The 20,095-nt window shown below is 47.4% G+C and overlaps 1 protein-coding gene and 1 pseudogene across 1 annotated transcript; both read right to left on the reverse strand.

Moving 5' to 3' along the window:
- Window positions 1-3,424: 3,424 nt before the first annotated feature.
- On the reverse strand, window positions 3,425-6,669 carry LOC136500096 (uncharacterized; annotated as a pseudogene).
- A 3,482-nt stretch (window positions 6,670-10,151) lies between these two features.
- Window positions 10,152-10,718, reverse strand: LOC136500097 (vegetative cell wall protein gp1-like). The gene has a single exon (XM_066495508.1). The coding sequence runs from the start codon at window positions 10,716-10,718 to the stop codon at window positions 10,152-10,154; it is 567 nt and encodes a 188-aa protein (XP_066351605.1).
- Between the last annotated feature and the right edge of the window lie 9,377 nt (window positions 10,719-20,095).

The following is a 20,095-nucleotide window of genomic DNA, read 5'->3' on the forward strand; positions in this document are numbered from 1 at the left end:
TATTGTTCAGTGTGTGGATCATAGACTGGAGCAGCATCTATTTCTAAACATTATGGGCAAGATGTTAGATGATGCCCAATTGATGTGAGTTCTAGTTTAGAGCTAGCCCCGTCTCTATATTGGAGATGCCCTTACGTCTCCAACATCCCAACGTAGGCAGCGTGTTCCTCCTTAGCCATAATTTCATAACCTGGCCCACATTTTTTTGGCACTATGGGTAGATTTTGAGTGCATCAAGTAGATTTGCCGCGCTGCTATGGTCCTTGGATAAAAGTTTGACAGGGCCTTACCTTGGCCGCAACGCTAGTCTTAGTGAGTATGCTTTAGACTTTTGTCGGACAAAGCGTTCACTGCCTCTGCCTCTGTAGGTGCCTCTGAAATGTTGTGGTCGTGATATGGATGATGAATGCATACGTGGAGCTCAGACAATGCGCCACGATGGTATGTCAGGGAAGCCCTAAATAGCCACTTCTCACTACTGGATCCGCCGCCTTTGCCGAGTACGGCTCTCGGCAAAGCCCACTCGGCAAAGAAGTGGTCGGCAAAGGAATCTTTGCCGAGTGCCACGTCGCAGGCACTCGGCAAAGGATTTGCCGAGTGCCACGCCAGCACTCGGCAAAGGTAACGGGCGCCGTCAACTTGACGCCACCCTTTGCCGAGTGCCGACGTGTCAGGCACTCGGCAAAGGAAATTTTTTTTTTGAAAAATTCTTCGCCGAGTGCTGACGTGTCAGGCACTCGGCATTTTTTTTTGAAAAATTCTTTGCCGAGTGCTGTCACTCGGCAAAGGTTTGGTCACTTTGCCGAGTGCCACGCCAGCACTCGGCAAAGCTGGGCTCTGCTGGGAAAAATGCCCAGCTTTGCCGAGTGCTGGCACTCGGCAAAGCTGGGAATTTTTTTTTGCTTTTTTTCTGTTTTCTTGCATTCCAGACATGCAATTTCACATATATTCATGACAATAAACTAGAATATCACATAAAAATCACATTTCATCATCAAATGACGTCTCAACACGATATAAGTTCATAACAAGTTCATAACATGTCCAAAACCTGCAAGAAAACAACGGCGCGAAGGCCGATAACCACAGCGGCACGAAGGCCGACATCACAGCGGCACGAAGGCCGACAAGTCTACAAGTGGGCAGTAGAGGTACCTAGCTCGACCCGGCATCCCCAGGGGCCCCAGAGCCCCCACCTTGCTCCCACAGAGACCACCCTGACTGCGGCGCCGCCTGGAACGTCGAGTAGGGCCCGGAGTGCCCCTGCTGTGTCGGTGGAGGAGGAGCGGTACCTGGCCACGTGAAGCCCTGAGTCGGGAAGGTCGGGTGAGCCGACCACCCGTGCGGTGGAGAAGGGCCCAGTGGAGGGCTGGCACCTGGAGGAGTCGAGTTTGAACCCGCCGACTGTTCCTGCACAAAGGACAACTGATCTCATTAGTACCTGCAGGATGGCCGCACAAGCTAAAGCAACAGGCAATATACTCACCGGAGTCGCTATAGGAGTAGGCATAGGAAAAGGTGGTGGAGCGAAGATCGAGGCAGGGAGCTCGTGCTACTGCATTCCCGGTATCTGAAGGCCCCAGAAGTAGGCGGCAAAGTCCTGCATCTGACGCTGGTAGTGCTGCGTGACAGCCGCTAGCTGCCGCTAATGGGCCACCGCCATGTTCTCCTGGTTCGTCTGCAACTGTGCGATCTGGGCCTGCAATATTACACCCGCAAAGTTGATGGTATGTGAAAGCAAGGTACATGTGTGAAACGAGTGAACGACGAATGAAACTGCACTTACCTGAAATGCCAAGAACATTTGCGCGTTGCTCGGCTGCCGAGGCACTATGGGGATGTCGAAGGAGCTCCTGGTCCCGTCTCGTTGAATCTGGCTCAGCGTGGGAACAGAGGACGACTCGATGGCGCTGTTGGCCATCCAGTACCGGCCGTGCTGCTTCCCTCCTCCCAACCTCATCAAGAGGTCCGTGTCCAGGGCGTCGGTGGCGGGGTCGAACGTCTTCCCATGGCGCTGGCGAGCCACGGAGGTGTACTCGGTGAGCTTGGGGTAGACGCTCGCGTTGGTGTACGCGTCGGGCCAGTCCGCCGGGTCGTAGACATTGTCCGCCACCATCGCTTTGCCCTTGTGAGCAAGGGCGTACCCCGTGAACTCGTTGACGACATGCCCACCATGCGACTGGGTCTGCGAGGAAAACACAAACATGGTTACAAGTAATGACAATTGAGCGCTAGAATTAATAGATCAATAGAAGCATACCCATCTTTCCATGAACACTAGGAGGGACTGGTTCCCTTGGTGGTGTGGTGCCCCTCGCATCTGCAGGCGGCCCTCCCGACATTCTCTGTGCCTCTGGTACGCCGCGTCCGTGGTCCACTCACGCACAATGGCCGCCCAGCAGTCCTTGTAGTTGTCGCACCACCCCGGACACATCTGCATGACATCAAGTATTTGACATGCCAGAAGATGAATTGAATGTTTCACGGAAGGAATCAGAACGAATGTTTCCTACTTAATTACCTGCATGTACTGCGCCTCTGTGAGGTCGGTCTCCCTCTGGAGTATCATCTCCCTGACTTGTGGCTTCTTCACCACCTGGCCAAGCACGTCGGCGTAGTAGCTGATGACGCACTGGAGATGCGCCTCATGGTACAAGTCCTTGAGACGATCTTTGTAGACCGCCTCCTGCACTCGCGTCGCATGCTGCTCTCTCCCCTCCTCGCACGTGAAGAAGTCCTGCACACAGACATCATGTATCATTTCATTGTTTCAAGAACGTCCAACGAATGCGTAGTATTGAGAAATGCGGTGCGATGAAAATACTCACCCAGAACTCCCTCTTGATCTTTGCCGCAAGGATATCACCGTTGGAGTCCGTGACACTGGAGAAGTGCTCCCACTTCATGGGCGCCTATACCTCACCCTTGTGGGTGATGAAGCCAGGGTAGTACTCCCTAATCAGCAGGCCCTGGATGCCATTGATATGGCGTGAACCGCTCCCTCCGCTCACAAACGTCCAACTACTGCACGAGTCATTAACAACAATTGTTAGTCTGCAGTTCGATTTTCAACATGTCATATGAACAAGTAGTGAAATCAACAATGGTTACTTACGTCTGACCCACGGGTCGAATCACCGGGCGGCGGGAAGGGAGCGGCCGTGGCTCAGGGAGCGATGAGGGCCCGCGCAGGTAGGGCTTGCTCGAACCTGAGGAAGCCGTCTCGCCTGGTGTCGGTTCGCCCCCGTCGTCGTCATCGTCGTCGTCGCCGCCGCCGTCACCGGTCGTCGTCGTCGTCCCCCCTTGCGGGGCCTCCTTGAACTGCAGCCTCCTCATCGACGTGCGACGTCCGCTGCCCCCCCTACTGGTCGATGGCTCCACCAACTGCTCCTCCTCCTCATCGTCGGCGGCGGTTGCCTGCTCCTCATGGCGGATCTGGTACTGCGAGCGGACCTATCGATGCGGCCGCTGCCGCCTTCCGCCCGACATTTTGTCGAGTGCCTGCAATGACAAAGATTAAAACAGTTAGCATAAATAACTAACAAGTACTTGTAAAGAAACATAATTGCAAGGTAATAATAATAACAATATAGTATTACATGAATTAGAAATTATCTCCACGAACGGCAATATGGCTGGCGTGTAGTCGTCATCACTATTGTCGTCATCACTATTGTCGTCATTACTATCAATATTGTCGAGCTCTCTTAAGTGTCGGGCATCATCTCCATCGTCCTCATCATCTCCATCGTCATCATCATCTACATCGTCCTCAACTCCATCGCGCTCCATCTGCCATCGCTCAAGGATTCGTAAGTCCTCAGCATCCTACACCTCATCACCCTCGTCCTCATCGATGTCGTTGTCTACTTCCATGCCCATGAGCGAAAGAATGTCTATCTCCAAACTCCCTTCTAGCCCCTCAGGTTGATAGAACTCATCTTTGTTTGGGTCAAAGTTGTAATCATCATCGTTTGGGACAGCCGCTTTACCGCGCGGCGAGACCAAGTGCACAAGGCTCCAACCCGCAAGCTTCTCGTCTTTTTGGCACGCCCATGGGAGATAATACACTTGCGTGGCATGTCGGTTAGCCACAATATAGACATCATCTCCTTTATAGTTGGAATCCTGTCGAATTTCGACTTGCCCAATCTTAAGGTCTTTTTTCGTGACATCAGGATCGAACCAATGGCATTTGAATACCACTGGCTTAAAAGCTTTGGCACCCTTAAATTTGAGCTCGTATATCTCTTCGACTATGCCGTAATAGTCCTTCTCATCCGTGCCGGGCGTACGAACTCCGCTGCACGTGGTTTTTAGGTTGGCCTGACTCTCCTCGTAGGCTCTCGTGCGAAAGCGATAGCCATTCACATCATAAACGGTGAATGACTTGACCCTACGGGAGAAGCCACCGGCCACCTATTTCAATTCATCACCCATTTCCGCATCCGTGCGGGCCTACAAGGTCAGGACAGGTAGATCGTTACATTACTCGCTCCTAGGAGCAAAGTGGAATCTTCTAGGAGCAAACGAGGTTAGTTGGATGGTACCTTTGTAGAGAACCAGGAAATAAAATCAGGCACACCATGTCTGAGAAGATGGTCTTCTTCTTGCTCGGTAGGAGCCCTATTGCCTCTCCAGTGTTCATTAATATATTCCCTGAAAAAACAAGAGACAAGGGGGTCGGATCGATAGGTGGAGGATAGTCACGGCGTATGTAACAAGCTCATTGAGAACTTACTTTTGATAAGGAATCACTTCATCAAGGTTCAACAACAAGTAGATCATGATAGTGCGCCACTCATCATGGGTCAATTTCTTGTTGGTACCTGCGCTTCCTCTTCCGAGATCCCCTTGGAAAAGGCTGAGGTTCGATGAGTTCTCATCGGCATTGTAACGAGGTGTTGGATTGTGCACGCTGGGAAGTTTCTCAGTATAGTACGCCTGTGTGAATGTCGACACCTCCTCCAGAATGAATGCCTCTGCCACGGAAGCCTCAATTTTAGCTTTATTTCTACACTTTTTCCGAAGAAGCTTTAGACACCTCTCGATTGCATAGCACCAACGGGCCTGCACGGGCCCCCCCAACCGTGCCTCGTGCGGTAGGTGCAAAATCAGATGCTGCATCGATAGGAAGAAGTCGGGTGGAAATATCATCTCCAACTTGTAGAGCAACAGAGGTGCAGCCTTCTCTAGGTCAACACAAACGTCCCGAGATAACTCCTTGGCACAAAGCTGGCGGATGAAAAAGCTCAACTCTGCCAAGACGCGCCACACTGGCTCGGGGAGGTATCCCCAGGTCATCGCAGGAAGGATCCACTCAATCCATATGTGGAAGTCATGACTCTTCATCCCTAAGACTTTCATAGTCTACAAGTTCACTCCCCTACTCAGATTCGCCGCATATCCATCCGGGAACTGTAATGTCTTCATCCACTGCAGTACTTCCTTCATATCGGCCCTTTTTAGGATGTAATCGGCTGGGCCCCTTTTCCATCTCTTGCCTGGCGTAGGGGTCTTCATCACTAGCTTTGGTCTATCGCAAATCTTTTCCACGTCTAGTCTAGCCTTAACGTTGTCCTTTGACTTTTTACCAATGTCCATGAGTGTTGCCCAGAGTGCCTCGGCGACATTCTTTTCTGTGTGCATTACATCAATGTTGTGCGGAAGAAGAAGGTGCTTGAAGTATGGGAGCCTAGTCAAGCTCGATATATGAGTCCACATGTGGTCGTTACCATATCCAATAAAACCACCGTTGACTTCATCAATTTGGAGAGCCTCTATCTCGGCAAGGACCTCGGTAGGGCTCTTAACCTAAGGAATGGGGTCGGTGACTTGAACACCTTTCGTGAAGTGCTTTTCATCTCGTCTCAATTCATGGTTCTCAGGCAGGAATTGACGATGTTTGTCGAAAGAAGAATACTTGCCACCCTTGTGCAGCCAGGTGAACATCACATCTGCCTTGCATGTTGGGCAAGGGAACTTCCCGTGAACACACCACGCGCTAAATAAGCCATACGCCAGGAAGTCATGCATTGAATACTGGTACCACACATGCATTGTGAAGTTCCTCTTTGTAGCTTAGTCGTACGTCAGTACCCCCTCTTCCCAAGCATGTTGCAATTCATCCCACACTGGCTGCATGAACACACCCATATTGTTGCCCGGGTGTCTAGGTATTATCAGCGTCAAGAACACGTTCCTAGGTTCAAACATGACGCCGGGGGGAAGATTGAGGGGGATCACAAACACGGGCCAACAAGTGTACGGGGCCGCCATCATTCCAAACAGGTTGAACCCATCAATTGCCAGCGCTACGTGTACATTTCGAGCCTCCATAGCCTTGCCAGGATTCATGTCATCGAAGTGCTTCCATGCATCACCATCCGCTGGGTGTACCATCTTGTCAGGACTGTATCTTTTGCCATTCTTGTGCCACGTCATTTGTTTCGCGGACCCCTCTATCATGTACAGTCGTTGGATCCTCTGTAGGAAAGGAAGGTGCTGTAAGACCATCTCAGGGATCTTAGACTGTTTCTTCTTGCCATCACTGCCTTCTACCTCCACAAACCTAGAGGCTTTGCACTTTGGACAGTGTGTTGCTTTCTCGTGGTCTCCCCTGAATAGGATGCACCCCTTCGGACAAGCTTGGATCCCCTCATACGGCATCTTAAGTGCACGAAGGAGTCTCTATGACTCGTACGTGTTCTTCGACAGGGTGTGAGGATCCGGAAGCAGTTTGCCAAGAACTATCAACACGAGATCGAAGCCGTCTCGACTAATGCCCAATTGCGACTTCAACGCTATTAGGCGTGAAATGGCATCTAGTTGCGAAACTATTGTCTTCTCGTGAAGGGGCTTCTATGCCGCCTCCATCATGGTGTAGAACGCCTTTGCGGTTTCCTCTGGATCATCCTCCACCTCCATTCCTTCAACGAACCGTGCTTCATGAAAGTCTGCCATCATGTCTGCCATCCCGACATCTGCATCATACTCCTCGAGGAGGGGTCTCACCACCTCCTCCCTAATACGATGGTGTTCACCATGGTGGATCCAGCGGGTATAGTTTGGAACGAATCCGTTATTGTGAATATCTACTCCCACGGCACGCTTTCGTTTCTTTTTCTTGTTCTTACACTTGCTACAGGGACACGGCATCCGACTCGACCCTTTAGTAGCTGGGCCAAATGCATGCTCCAGGAAAGCATCGGTCCCCCTAACCCATTCAGAGCTCTTACTTGCGAAACCCGTGTACATCCACTCACGGTCAGCCATCCTCTGTCATGCGCCAATGTAAGCGAGTAATAAAACCAGTATTTGCATCTACACGGCGTTCCTACCATCTAATAGGTGAAGGATAGGTCCTAATCCCACCCGTGGATGCGTACATGGGTTAGCTTCCATGTTCTGCCCCCGTCCGAGTCGGAATTTCGGCAGCACCTCCCCGCTGTTCTCCCGATACACGTCCCCGTAGGAAGAGTGTGTATCCGGAGAACATGAGGAGGTGCTGCCGAAACTCCGACTCAGACAGGAGCAGAACATGGAAGCTAACTCATCTACGCATCCGCGGGCTGTCCAAAAAACGTGGACAATCTGAAACAGATACGGTCGCAGATATGCAAAGACCTACATACCTCCGACCGTATCTCTTTCGGACGGGTGACGCCTAACTGGGTGACGAGATTTACGACCAAGGTACGGGTACAGGGGTTATACCTAGGGTGGCGGTGCTGTGGTGAGGCGACGCTATGCAGGCAGACCGGCACGGCGCGGGGCTACTCCAGATCCGCTCTTCTCTGCAAAACAAGAAAATATTCTAGATTCAGAAGGCGGATTTGGCTCATTAGAGATGCAGGTAGATAATTTCTGAGTTTATATTTATGATTTTTGACTTATAGTTTATATATCTTTAAGTCTCACTTCTAAAATCTTGCCAGCTTTCCCCAGAGCAAGCAGCTCTTCGCTTAAATAACACAACAAGAGCAAAAGGTGTTTCAAGCTTGTTAACTCCAGGACATGAGAGCTATCCTGATAAATTTTCTATTGATTTTTGAATTATTGTTAGTAATGATATATGATGTGCTAGGATGCTTTTCTCCTTTATCACACTAAGACTTTAGGATCAACTAATATAAGTTGCTAGCAGCTAAAAAAAGCTCTAGCTGATCCAAACAACCAAGCTTATAACAAGCTATTAGCTAGCTCCCTCTATCTATTGCAGCTTATAAAAAGTTTATTAGACCCAAACAAAGCCTACGCAATTCCTTAATTCCCATGATGCTCATTAACAATCATCAAGTGGTAATATAGTTCAATCAGAAATATTTCTCTCTTAACTTGCTAAATAATCATATAGGATATATCTAATATACTAAGTCATGTACTAAATTATCATATAGGACATATCTAATACAATAAGTCATGTGCTAAATTATCATATAGGATATATCCAATATAATAAGTCATGTCTTATTTTAGATATTTCATTTCTTTCAATAACACATACAAAGTTTGCACTACAACTACAAGGCTGGTGCCGCTCATTCGTATAATTTTATAAAATTCTTTAACGTTTTATAGGTTCAATAGTCGACACAAATCAGTCTTTGGCCTAAATTAGTCGATACAAAGTTTTTAATGGTTGGACTAATTTGTTAGCCAAGTATACTACTGTTGTTAGCTAGTTAGTTGTCCAATTTCAACTAATTTGGATTAGTTTTTAGCCCTAACCAGTAACTAGCTAGCTCTACCTTATTAGTTGTCAGGAACCTGGGGATCGGAGTGGTAAGCAAGAAGATTGTGGTTGACGAGCAGCACAGCGCAAGGAAGGCGGACAGTAATGTTGGCGCCGCATGGCCGGTTGGCGACCCATCCACAGCGCATATTGCACCAGTGCCTCGCTTGCGCGGTTAGGATCATCCATCAAGTCTCAAAAAAGTCTAAGCTTGGCGACGCTCTCTACTGGAATGTACCTAGCGTGTGATTAGCACGCGAGGAGAGCCATATAGCGGCCGGATATTATATGAATAATAATATGCGATCCATTACCTGGGCAGCTGGGGCTGGCCAAGCTGGAAACAGAGGCTAGTAGCTAGCCTAGCCCCGTACGTCTCAGGTGAATGTAGGGATGTCGCCGTTGCTAGAGCTAGGCCGTCCGCCCTTTCACGGGAGCAGGTGTGCTGATGGGCGGTCAATCAGAATGAATGCCGGCCGGCCAGCGCGCGGCTTGCTTGATCCCTTTTTCCCAATCAGCAGAGCTAGCTAGGCGCTTTTCGTTGGTTCGTTTCAGAGACATCCATCCATCCATCCTCATCAATCAGAGGCCCCTGCTGGGACTGGGACCTCACCTCCAGCTGCTAGGTGCTAGCTGCTACTCCTAATAGCATCCATCCTCCGATCCGTTGAGACGCTATCACAGGTTGGCACCAAACGTACGAGATCAGTCCTCTCTCTTCCCGATCCATCCATCTCGCCCTTATTAGCTTGCTCATCGTCAGCGGTGGCACCAAGCGAGCTTGCGTACGTTTTTGCCGCTGAATAGCATGCTTAGCTCTCGCGTCTTCCTTTCGTCTGTGCTATCGCCGCGCAAGAAACACCTGTACGACGTCGACGTCACCAAATGCCTAGCCGATCGGCATGCAGATGCAGCAGGACAGGAGGACCAGTGAGAGAAGGATCGACGAAGAATCACATGTGGATTATTATTGATCTCGATGGATCGCGGCAGCAGCAGGCAGATGGTTGCGTCCATTGGGAGTTTATGCAAGCATGTACTTGATCAGTGCCCGTCCTATACCTAGTTCATGGACCACCACACCACAACAATGGACGCGTCAAGAGCTGACCACAAGCAATATCTGCTGGGCAAGAAATTAGGTGCTCGCCATGAAACTGCTAATATCAGGCAAGAGCTGTGTATGCAGTTGTGGCTGTTCACCAAATGGTGCTAGTCAACTATTTGATGAATATATTCATCAATAAATTTGTTCCTCTGCAGGTACATAAATTTCTGTTATGCAAATAAAAAGTAGTGCATGTAGATCTAAATAATCAAGATTATTTTTCTTTTTCTATCACAACTATGCAGTTGATTACTAATATGTCATGTACAATCATGAAAGATTATTGAATGTCATGTCAAGGATCAAGTATCAGCACTGCCCACCTTGTCGAGGAGGAAGGTGGCGCACGCGACCGCTCTCCCGGGACGCCGGCAGCCAGGGGCGGAGCTCGTGGTACACGAGCTCGCGGTACACGGCGACGGCGGGGAAGCTCGGGGCGGCGGGGACCTCGGGGACGGCGGCCGGCTGCTTGGGGGCGGAGCTCGGGGACGGCGGCCGGCTGCTTGGGGGCGGAGCTCGGGGACGGCGGCCGGCTGCTCGGGGGCAGAGCTCGGGGGGGGGGGGGGGGGGAGCTCGGGGACGGCGGCCGGCTGCTCGGGGACGGAGCTCGGGGCGCGGGGTCGGCGAGGCGGGGCTGGAGGTGGGAGGACGGGGCGGCGGAGGGCGGGCTGCGCGACGGCGGCGGCGGCTGGCCGCGCGGACGGCGGCCGCGCGCGCGTGCGAGCGTAGCGGGCGCGGAGGAGCTCGGGCGGCCGGAGCGGCGGCGGCGCGGAGGAGCTCGGGCGGCGGCGGCGGCGCAAGGAGCTTGGGGAGAGGTGGGCGCGGGCGGGTGTGAGGAGATAGGGTTTCGGTTTGGGCCGGTGGGCCTTTTTTCATTAAGGGCCTTTGCCAAGTGCTCCTGACCCGGCACTCGGCAAAGGTGTATTTTTATGTTTTTTAATAAAATCCTTTGCCGAGTGCCACGTGGGCCGGCACTCGGCAAAGTCCTCTTTGCCGAGTGCCAACCCTAGCACTCGGCAAAGTGTAATTTTTTTTTTGATTTTTCTTCCCAATTTTTTTGTGGGACCTTAATACAGTAACTACATCTCAACTTCAAATTTTGGGACAATTTTGACTTTTTGTGCTATATTTCTTCAATTATTTTTGTTTCGTTGAATTTTTCCGACAACTCCAAATTTGAACTGCAGGTACATGAAATAATGGAATTTGGTCATTCCAAAAATGGTAGTAATGATGTTCGGCGTATGTTGAGGCCGTATCCAGGACCTCGCATGAAGTTACGACCATGTTAGTGTCGTAACATGACGAGTTACCTGCGGGAAAAGTGTTTTTAAATTATATAAAATCCAAACGAAGCCCAAAAATGATGAAACTTGTCGAGGTGTGTTGTCATCGCATGTGGAGATGTCTGGGTTTTAGGCATCCGACGTCACAACTTGCTCGACACTTTCTCAAATTTTTACCATAGCCTCCACATGCGATGACAACACACCTCGACAAGTTTCGTCATTTTCGGGCTTCGTTTGGATTTTATATAATTTAAAAACACTTTCCCGCAGGTAACTCGTCATGTTACGACACTAACATGGTCGTAACTTCATGCGAGGTCCTGGATACGGCCTCAACAAACGCCAAACATCATTACTACCATTTTTGGAATGACCAAATTCCATTATTTCATGTACCTGCAGTTCAAATTTGGAGTTGTCGGAAAAATTCAACGAAACAAAAATAATTGAAGAAATATAGCACAAAAAGTCAAAATTGTCCCAAAATTTGAAGTTGAGATGTAGTTACTGTATTAAGGCCCCACAAAAAAATTGGGAAGAAAAATCAAAAAAAAATTACACTTTGCCGAGTGCTAGGGTTGGCACTCGGCAAAGAGGACTTTGCCGAGTGCCGGCCCACATGGCACTCGGCAAAGAGGCATTTGCCGAGTGCCGGCCCACGTGGCACTCGACAAAGGCTGTCGGCCTAGCCGACCCTAATCCTGCCGCGTGGCAGGCCTTTGCCGAGTGCTTGGCACTCGGCAAAGGTGGCTCCTTTGCCGAGTGCCTAACGGCAGGGCACTCGGCAAAGGGGACGACCACAGATGCCGTTTGTCCAGGCCCCCCTTTGTCGAGCGCCCCTCTTTGCCGAGTGCCAGGCACTCGGCAAAGATCCCCTTTGCCGAGTGCTTATCTTTGCCGAGAGGCAGACACTCGGCAAAGAGATATTTGCCGAGTGCGTGGTCTGGCGCTCGGCAAAGAGCCTCTTTGCCGAGTGCCCCTGGTTTGCCACTCGGCAAATCTTGCGGCACTCGGCAAAGTAACTGTTTCCCGTAGTGTCTCTACCAGCGCTCAAATAATAATTTCTTACAAAAATTAGTGACCAAAGTTTCACCTCACAGACTGGATATACCAATGTCTAACTGCTTATATTTGTGACAAAGATAGTACCATGCAAGGAGTTCGTAGTAAAAGCTAAGGAATTCTTTCAAAACATTTTGACTAAAAACAGAAATAAGTAAGAGTTGAGGAATTCTTTCAAAACTCTGACTAAAATTGTTTTGAGAATAGTAGTGGTAGACCAGACAACCTAAAACTTCTCTTGTTGTGATAGGATTACTAGTAACAGGGAGTAGCCAAAACTCATGGGCCTTTGTAAGCCTTATAAGCATGAGACCATGCCGGTTGCTGGCTCTCGCGTTAGAACACAATAGGGCTAACCTTTTACTGCACCAATTAAGAGTGGGCCACGCCCAGTGCCGGTCCTGAGGATTTCGGGGCCTAGAACCAAAGTAAAACTCAAGATCCCTTTATAAACATGATAAAAATAATACTCCATGTGTATATATAAAATTTTACCACATTTTACATGTATCCAAAAGCAATATTCATATTAAATAATTAGACATATTAAATTACCTTAACATTTTCTTCTAACTTTCCTTGATGCAAAGTCATTGATGATGGTATCAATATCAATCTAATCCAATATTTTTTTCTCAATGCATAATGTTGCCAACCCATTTAGCCTCTCTTGAGACATTATAGATCTCAAATGGTTCTTTAACAATTTCAATTTGTAGAAGGTTCTTTGAGCTGATGCCACACTCACGTGCATAGTAAATAATATGCAATAAGTAATGGAAGTATTAGGATAGCAATCCTTCCTGATAAACACTACCACAAAAAGCATTTCTAGGGGCGGCTGGTAACCCTTGTAGGGGCGGTTTGCCCAGCCGCTGACACTCGACAAACCCCATCTTTGCTGAGTGCCAAACCAGGTGCACTCGGCAAACCCACTTTTTTCATTTTCCTTTGTTTCCTTCTTTTTTTCATTTGATTTTTCTACCAATATTATTCCATTATAATATACCAAATCTTAACTTGGAGTACCACATGTTGTATGTAGAGAGTAGAAAAAGTTTCACAGCTAGAAGTGAAAAAAAATATTATTTCATGCAGTTTGTGCGAAACCTTCTCAATTTTTTACCATGGCCTCCACCTATGATATCACGAGATCTTGACAAATCTCAGGATTTTCAGACTTTGTTTGCTTTTTTTAGAATTTAAAAACCATTAGGCCACACGTTCGTGGTCGTGTTTCCTGAACAAGATGTTCGAAATTTCTTTTCATGTCCCGGATAAGGCCTCACACCGAACTCAATAACCTGAATATCATTTTTCTACTCATTTTTCTATTATTTGAATCACTTGCAGTTCAAATTTGACTTATACCAAAAAATTCCTTGAAAAGCAATAAATTAATTAAATATAGCAAACGGATTCAGAAATATACCAAATCTTAACATGGAGTACCACATGTTGTATGTGCACAGTAGAAAAAGGTTCAAGGCCAGGAGTGAAAAAAACTTGTTATTTCATGCAGTTGTAGCTCAAATTCAATGTATATCAATTAAAATTCTATAATTGCACTTAATAAATTAAAATTATCAAATGGATCCAAAATATTATCAAAATTACACATGAATCAATCTATGTTCTCTATTGCCTATACAAAAAGTTTTGAAGTCAAACCCCAATTCGACCATCATTTTGACTCCAAATCTTACCGAATCCTTCTCAACGCTACGATTCTTCATCTGAGATACTTCGGTTTGTAAACATCACATGTGATAGATTGTGCAAAACCTTCTCAATTTTTTTACCATAGCCTCCATGTACGATATCACGAGATCTTGATAAATCTCATGATTTTCAATCTTTATTTGCTTTTTTTAGAATTTAAAAACCATTCGGCCACACGTTCGTGGCCGGGTTTTCTAAACAAGATGTTCGAAATTTCTTTTCACGCCCTGGATAAGGCCTCACACGGGACTCAATAAAATGAATATTATTTTTCTACTCATTTTATTATATTATTTGAATCACTTGTAGTTCAAATTTGACTTATACCAAAAAATTCCTTAAAATGCAATAAATTAATTAAATATATCAAATGGATCCAGAAATATACCAAATCTTAACATGGAGTACCACATGTTCTATGTGGATAGTAGAAAAAGTTTCAAGGCTAGAAGTGAAAAAAACTTATTATTTCATGCAGTTTGTCGCTCAAATTCAATGTATATCAATTAAAATTCTATAATTGCACTTAATAAATTAAAATTATCAAACGGATCCAAAAAATTACCAAAATTACACATGAATCAATCTATGTTCTCTATGGCTATACAAAAAGTTTTGAAGTCAAACCCCAATTCGACCGTCACTTTGATCATTCATTGGGCAGCTATATATAGCGCCTGCGCTGTAGGTAACTTGTGTCCATTTTGGGGCATGTTCAGAACACTATAGGATACTTAATTATTTGTTGTACAGAACACATGATAGCTATTATTATGCAACTTGCATTTTAACAATTGGGGCTCAAACCAAACTTTAGGAAGACAAGTGGCTGGGAACACAATACTCACTTTACATTGCCCAACTTAATTCTGGTTAGGAAAAGAAGTTCATCGGTTCGTTGTTAGTGTTGTGAGTAGCATACAGATGCAAATTAGAGCATCTCCAAGAGACTATGTAAAAGAAAGTCTAAAAACCAAGATTTAGAGGCTCTCTAAATAAAAACAGTTCTCCAAATACTAGAGCCCCACATCAGCCTCTCTATCTTCTGCCACCCATCCCGCCTCACATGCGGCTGGTTGTGCCCTCAAGCCGTTCGAAGCGCTGCATGTCATGACATGACCTAGCCGCCGCGATTCACGCGGACTTGGTGAGCGAGCTTCGCTCGCTTTGTATGCCGAGTGAAAAACATGGAATAGCTCGCGGCTATATTTAGATAATGTGATGGAGAGACAACTTTTTGCTAATAATAGCCATATTTACATTTACATAATGATTTACCTACTCTCTTGGAGATGCTCTTAGCGTCTCGTTTCATACACAATTAGTAGGAAAGAAGTTGGTTGGTTGGCATCACCTGATAGCATGGATAGCAAATGTAAGCTTAACGTGAGTGTGGAGATGTTTTTAGGTAGACTCTATGTCCTAATTGATCTTTTTCCAGTTAATTCTATGTTTAAAGAACTTCTCAACACAAGGTACTCTCGGGAATCAGGATTGAGAGAATATGTAAAAGGAATGTACCATTAAAAATCAAAATCATCATGTGGTATAGGTGAACACAGTACGAGCATCAATTTTTAGGCTAAAAAGAACTGAGCTTTTTAGGCTTGAGCTGAGAAATAAATGCATAGGTAAATACGTAATACTAGCAAAGGATAATATTTAAAAAAAAATTGGAATAATGGAAACAAAAAATGTTGCTTTTCAATAATGATATGAAAACCATATAACATCTATATTTTTATTGCCACTTCGTTTAGTTCATTTGGAGGGTGGTGCATATACCATGTAGTCTAATAAATCATCGAATTAGTGATAACCACATGTCTGGGAGTTGGGTTTAACTATGGAGTAGGAAATAGACTAGAAAGATGATGTTAATGGGAGTTTTTGCTCTTTGTTAGCAAATGTGGCTTAGTAGTAGAAATAAAGTAGCCATGGATAATTCACCTTCTAAATCATTCTTTTGATAATAGAATCTTTATAAATTTCAAAATCGTTACATCTAAGTTGACACAGACATTGAAACACTCTAGTCATCTGCATAACCAAAATACACACAACTTTACAAAAAGATTTTAAAAAGCTTGTTCAGGCACACTAAGAACACTCAACCCATGTGTCTGAGTAAGCAACTCCTTGGCTACCTGCACCAACCATGGAGATGTCTTTGCAACCAAATCCTATACCGTTGACTTCTATTGGACAGCCCATGTAAAATCCAATGTATAACTAAGTAAATTAAATAACCTTCAAAGAGGATGAATTATGTTTATGTTCAAAAAAACATTCTAATTCATACATGCAGATGAGGGATAATTTCTGTCCTTGGCCGTTGCTATAGCGAAATGAAGAGGTCAAAGTACCAATCAAGAAGAAAGTTAGTCCATGGAGAGACCATGGCGGGGATGCAATTTTTTGTCAACAATGGATGGAGATTTAGCAATAGGGTCATATGTGCTCACTGCTCAATAATTTATCTCATGAAAATCTGTTACGGTGTATACGATTTGCATTTTTTGTTTGTGTGTTGTTTCCAGACTGCTATTGAATAGTTTTAATAATTCAAGTTACGATGTTTCAAAATAAGCAAAGACCAGAAAGATTTTTCCCATCAATAATAGCGGACCTAACGCTCGCGAAGTTCTAGGTGTCGTCTATGAAATTGTATGTTTTTATTAAGCTTCTCGCTGAACACAATGGCAAGAATACCTCAGAGTACACCGACGTCGGAGCAGGGCGAGGGCCCTGGATCGTGCCATTGCCCATCACAATGGCTCGAATTCATCACTGGCTGCTCCAGTGCTAGGGTTGGAGACGGGCCAATCGACAAGCTAGCGAGAGGGTGCAGTGGTAGGGTCACTTGCAGTGAAGCACATGGATCGTACCCCACTGCACGGCAGCACCGGGTCCCCATGAACAGCAAATGATGCCCAAAGTTCCGTAATTGCATTGGCCCACGCCACGCGTGCACGAAAACCTCGTGCGACTTGAGTTGTCTAGCTGCTGACATACGTGAGTGGCAGTGGCTGACATCGGTAGGCTGTACTGTACAAGTTCATGCATCGGTGTGTGTGCATGTATGTGTATGCTTTTCCTGATTTTCCTCGTATAGAGGCTAACATGCTTGTTGGTTTGCAGTCAAAACACACACACACACTACACTTAGGCATGGACAGCCTAAGGGCTTCTGTAATGGATATTCCTTCGGCCCAGTTCGCTTTCCCCGGAACAACCCCCTCGAAGAAATTCTGGCCGGAATTGTTACTTAATTTATACAAGCTTTCATCAGCTAGAATCAATCGTGGGGTCGTTCTACCGTAACCGAACAAGTCCTTAATTATTCCTAATTTCCTATATATTTAATGTGCCTATATGACCGGCTCCTTTACATTGTCAGGTCAAATCCACAGATAATTAGGTTCCACTACTACACAGAGTTTAATAGAGGCGGGCATTGCAACCGCCTTCAATCAAAGGCCTCTGTTAGTGGAGAACAACGGAGGCGGTTGCTTTGCCCGCCTTGAATAATAGATTAACCGAGGTGGGTGACTTAGAACGCCCACCTCGGTTAATCGATTAAAAAACTAAAAAAAATACCCATGAGTCCACATCCATGCCTGCATTCATGGAACACCCATGTTTAAGGGACAAAATTATGTTTTTTCTCACTTTCTCCGGCCACCTTCGTTATATTGTTCAGTGTGTGGATCATAGACTGGAGCAGCATCTATTTCTAAACATTATGGGCAAGATGTTAGATGATGCCCAATTGATGTGAGTTCTAGTTTAGAGCTAGCCCCGTCTCTATATTGGAGATGCCCTTACGTCTCCAACATCCCAACGTAGGCAGCGTGTTCCTCCTTAGCCATAATTTCATAACCTGGCCCACATTTTTTTGGCACTATGGGTAGATTTTGAGTGCATCAAGTAGATTTGCCGCGCTGCTATGGTCCTTGGATAAAAGTTTGACAGGGCCTTACCTTGGCCGCAACGCTAGTCTTAGTGAGTATGCTTTAGACTTTTGTCGGACAAAGCGTTCACTGCCTCTGCCTCTGTAGGTGCCTCTGAAATGTTGTGGTCGTGATATGGATGATGAATGCATACGTGGAGCTCAGACAATGCGCCACGATGGTATGTCAGGGAAGCCCTAAATAGCCACTTCTCACTACTGGATCCGCCGCCTTTGCCGAGTACGGCTCTCGGCAAAGCCCACTCGGCAAAGAAGTGGTCGGCAAAGGAATCTTTGCCGAGTGCCACGTCGCAGGCACTCGGCAAAGGATTTGCCGAGTGCCACGCCAGCACTCGGCAAAGGTAACGGGCGCCGTCAACTTGACGCCACCCTTTGCCGAGTGCCGACGTGTCAGGCACTCGGCAAAGGAAATTTTTTTTTTGAAAAATTCTTCGCCGAGTGCTGACGTGTCAGGCACTCGGCATTTTTTTTTGAAAAATTCTTTGCCGAGTGCTGTCACTCGGCAAAGGTTTGGTCACTTTGCCGAGTGCCACGCCAGCACTCGGCAAAGCTGGGCTCTGCTGGGAAAAATGCCCAGCTTTGCCGAGTGCTGGCACTCGGCAAAGCTGGGAATTTTTTTTTGCTTTTTTTCTGTTTTCTTGCATTCCAGACATGCAATTTCACATATATTCATGACAATAAACTAGAATATCACATAAAAATCACATTTCATCATCAAATGACGTCTCAACACGATATAAGTTCATAACAAGTTCATAACATGTCCAAAACCTGCAAGAAAACAACGGCGCGAAGGCCGATAACCACAGCGGCACGAAGGCCGACATCACAGCGGCACGAAGGCCGACAAGTCTACAAGTGGGCAGTAGAGGTACCTAGCTCGACCCGGCATCCCCAGGGGCCCCAGAGCCCCCACCTTGCTCCCACAGAGACCACCCTGACTGCGGCGCCGCCTGGAACGTCGAGTAGGGCCCGGAGTGCCCCTGCTGTGTCGGTGGAGGAGGAGCGGTACCTGGCCACGTGAAGCCCTGAGTCGGGAAGGTCGGGTGAGCCGACCACCCGTGCGGTGGAGAAGGGCCCAGTGGAGGGCTGGCACCTGGAGGAGTCGAGTTTGAACCCGCCGACTGTTCCTGCACAAAGGACAACTGATCTCATTAGTACCTGCAGGATGGCCGCACAAGCTAAAGCAACAGGCAATATACTCACCGGAGTCGCTATAGGAGTAGGCATAGGAAAAGGTGGTGGAGCGAAGATCGAGGCAGGGAGCTCGTGCTACTGCATTCCCGGTATCTGAAGGCCCCAGAAGTAGGCGGCAAAGTCCTGCATCTGACGCTGGTAGTGCTGCGTGACAGCCGCTAGCTGCCGCTAATGGGCCACCGCCATGTTCTCCTGGTTCGTCTGCAACTGTGCGATCTGGGCCTGCAATATTACACCCGCAAAGTTGATGGTATGTGAAAGCAAGGTACATGTGTGAAACGAGTGAACGACGAATGAAACTGCACTTACCTGAAATGCCAAGAACATTTGCGCGTTGCTCGGCTGCCGAGGCACTATGGGGATGTCGAAGGAGCTCCTGGTCCCGTCTCGTTGAATCTGGCTCAGCGTGGGAACAGAGGACGACTCGATGGCGCTGTTGGCCATCCAGTACCGGCCGTGCTGCTTCCCTCCTCCCAACCTCATCAAGAGGTCCGTGTCCAGGGCGTCGGTGGCGGGGTCGAACGTCTTCCCATGGCGCTGGCGAGCCACGGAGGTGTACTCGGTGAGCTTGGGGTAGACGCTCGCGTTGGTGTACGCGTCGGGCCAGTCCGCCGGGTCGTAGACATTGTCCGCCACCATCGCTTTGCCCTTGTGAGCAAGGGCGTACCCCGTGAACTCGTTGACGACATGCCCACCATGCGACTGGGTCTGCGAGGAAAACACAAACATGGTTACAAGTAATGACAATTGAGCGCTAGAATTAATAGATCAATAGAAGCATACCCATCTTTCCATGAACACTAGGAGGGACTGGTTCCCTTGGTGGTGTGGTGCCCCTCGCATCTGCAGGCGGCCCTCCCGACATTCTCTGTGCCTCTGGTACGCCGCGTCCGTGGTCCACTCACGCACAATGGCCGCCCAGCAGTCCTTGTAGTTGTCGCACCACCCCGGACACATCTGCATGACATCAAGTATTTGACATGCCAGAAGATGAATTGAATGTTTCACGG

The sequence above is a fragment of the Miscanthus floridulus genome, chromosome 13 (assembly GCF_019320115.1).
Source record: "Miscanthus floridulus cultivar M001 chromosome 13, ASM1932011v1, whole genome shotgun sequence".
Lineage (NCBI taxonomy): Eukaryota > Viridiplantae > Streptophyta > Magnoliopsida > Poales > Poaceae > Miscanthus > Miscanthus floridulus.

Excerpts from the sequence above, each read along its gene's own strand:
- LOC136500097 (XM_066495508.1), bottom strand. The coding sequence starts at position 10,718 with ATGAAAAAAGGCCCACCGGCCCAAACCGAAACCCTATCTCCTCACACC.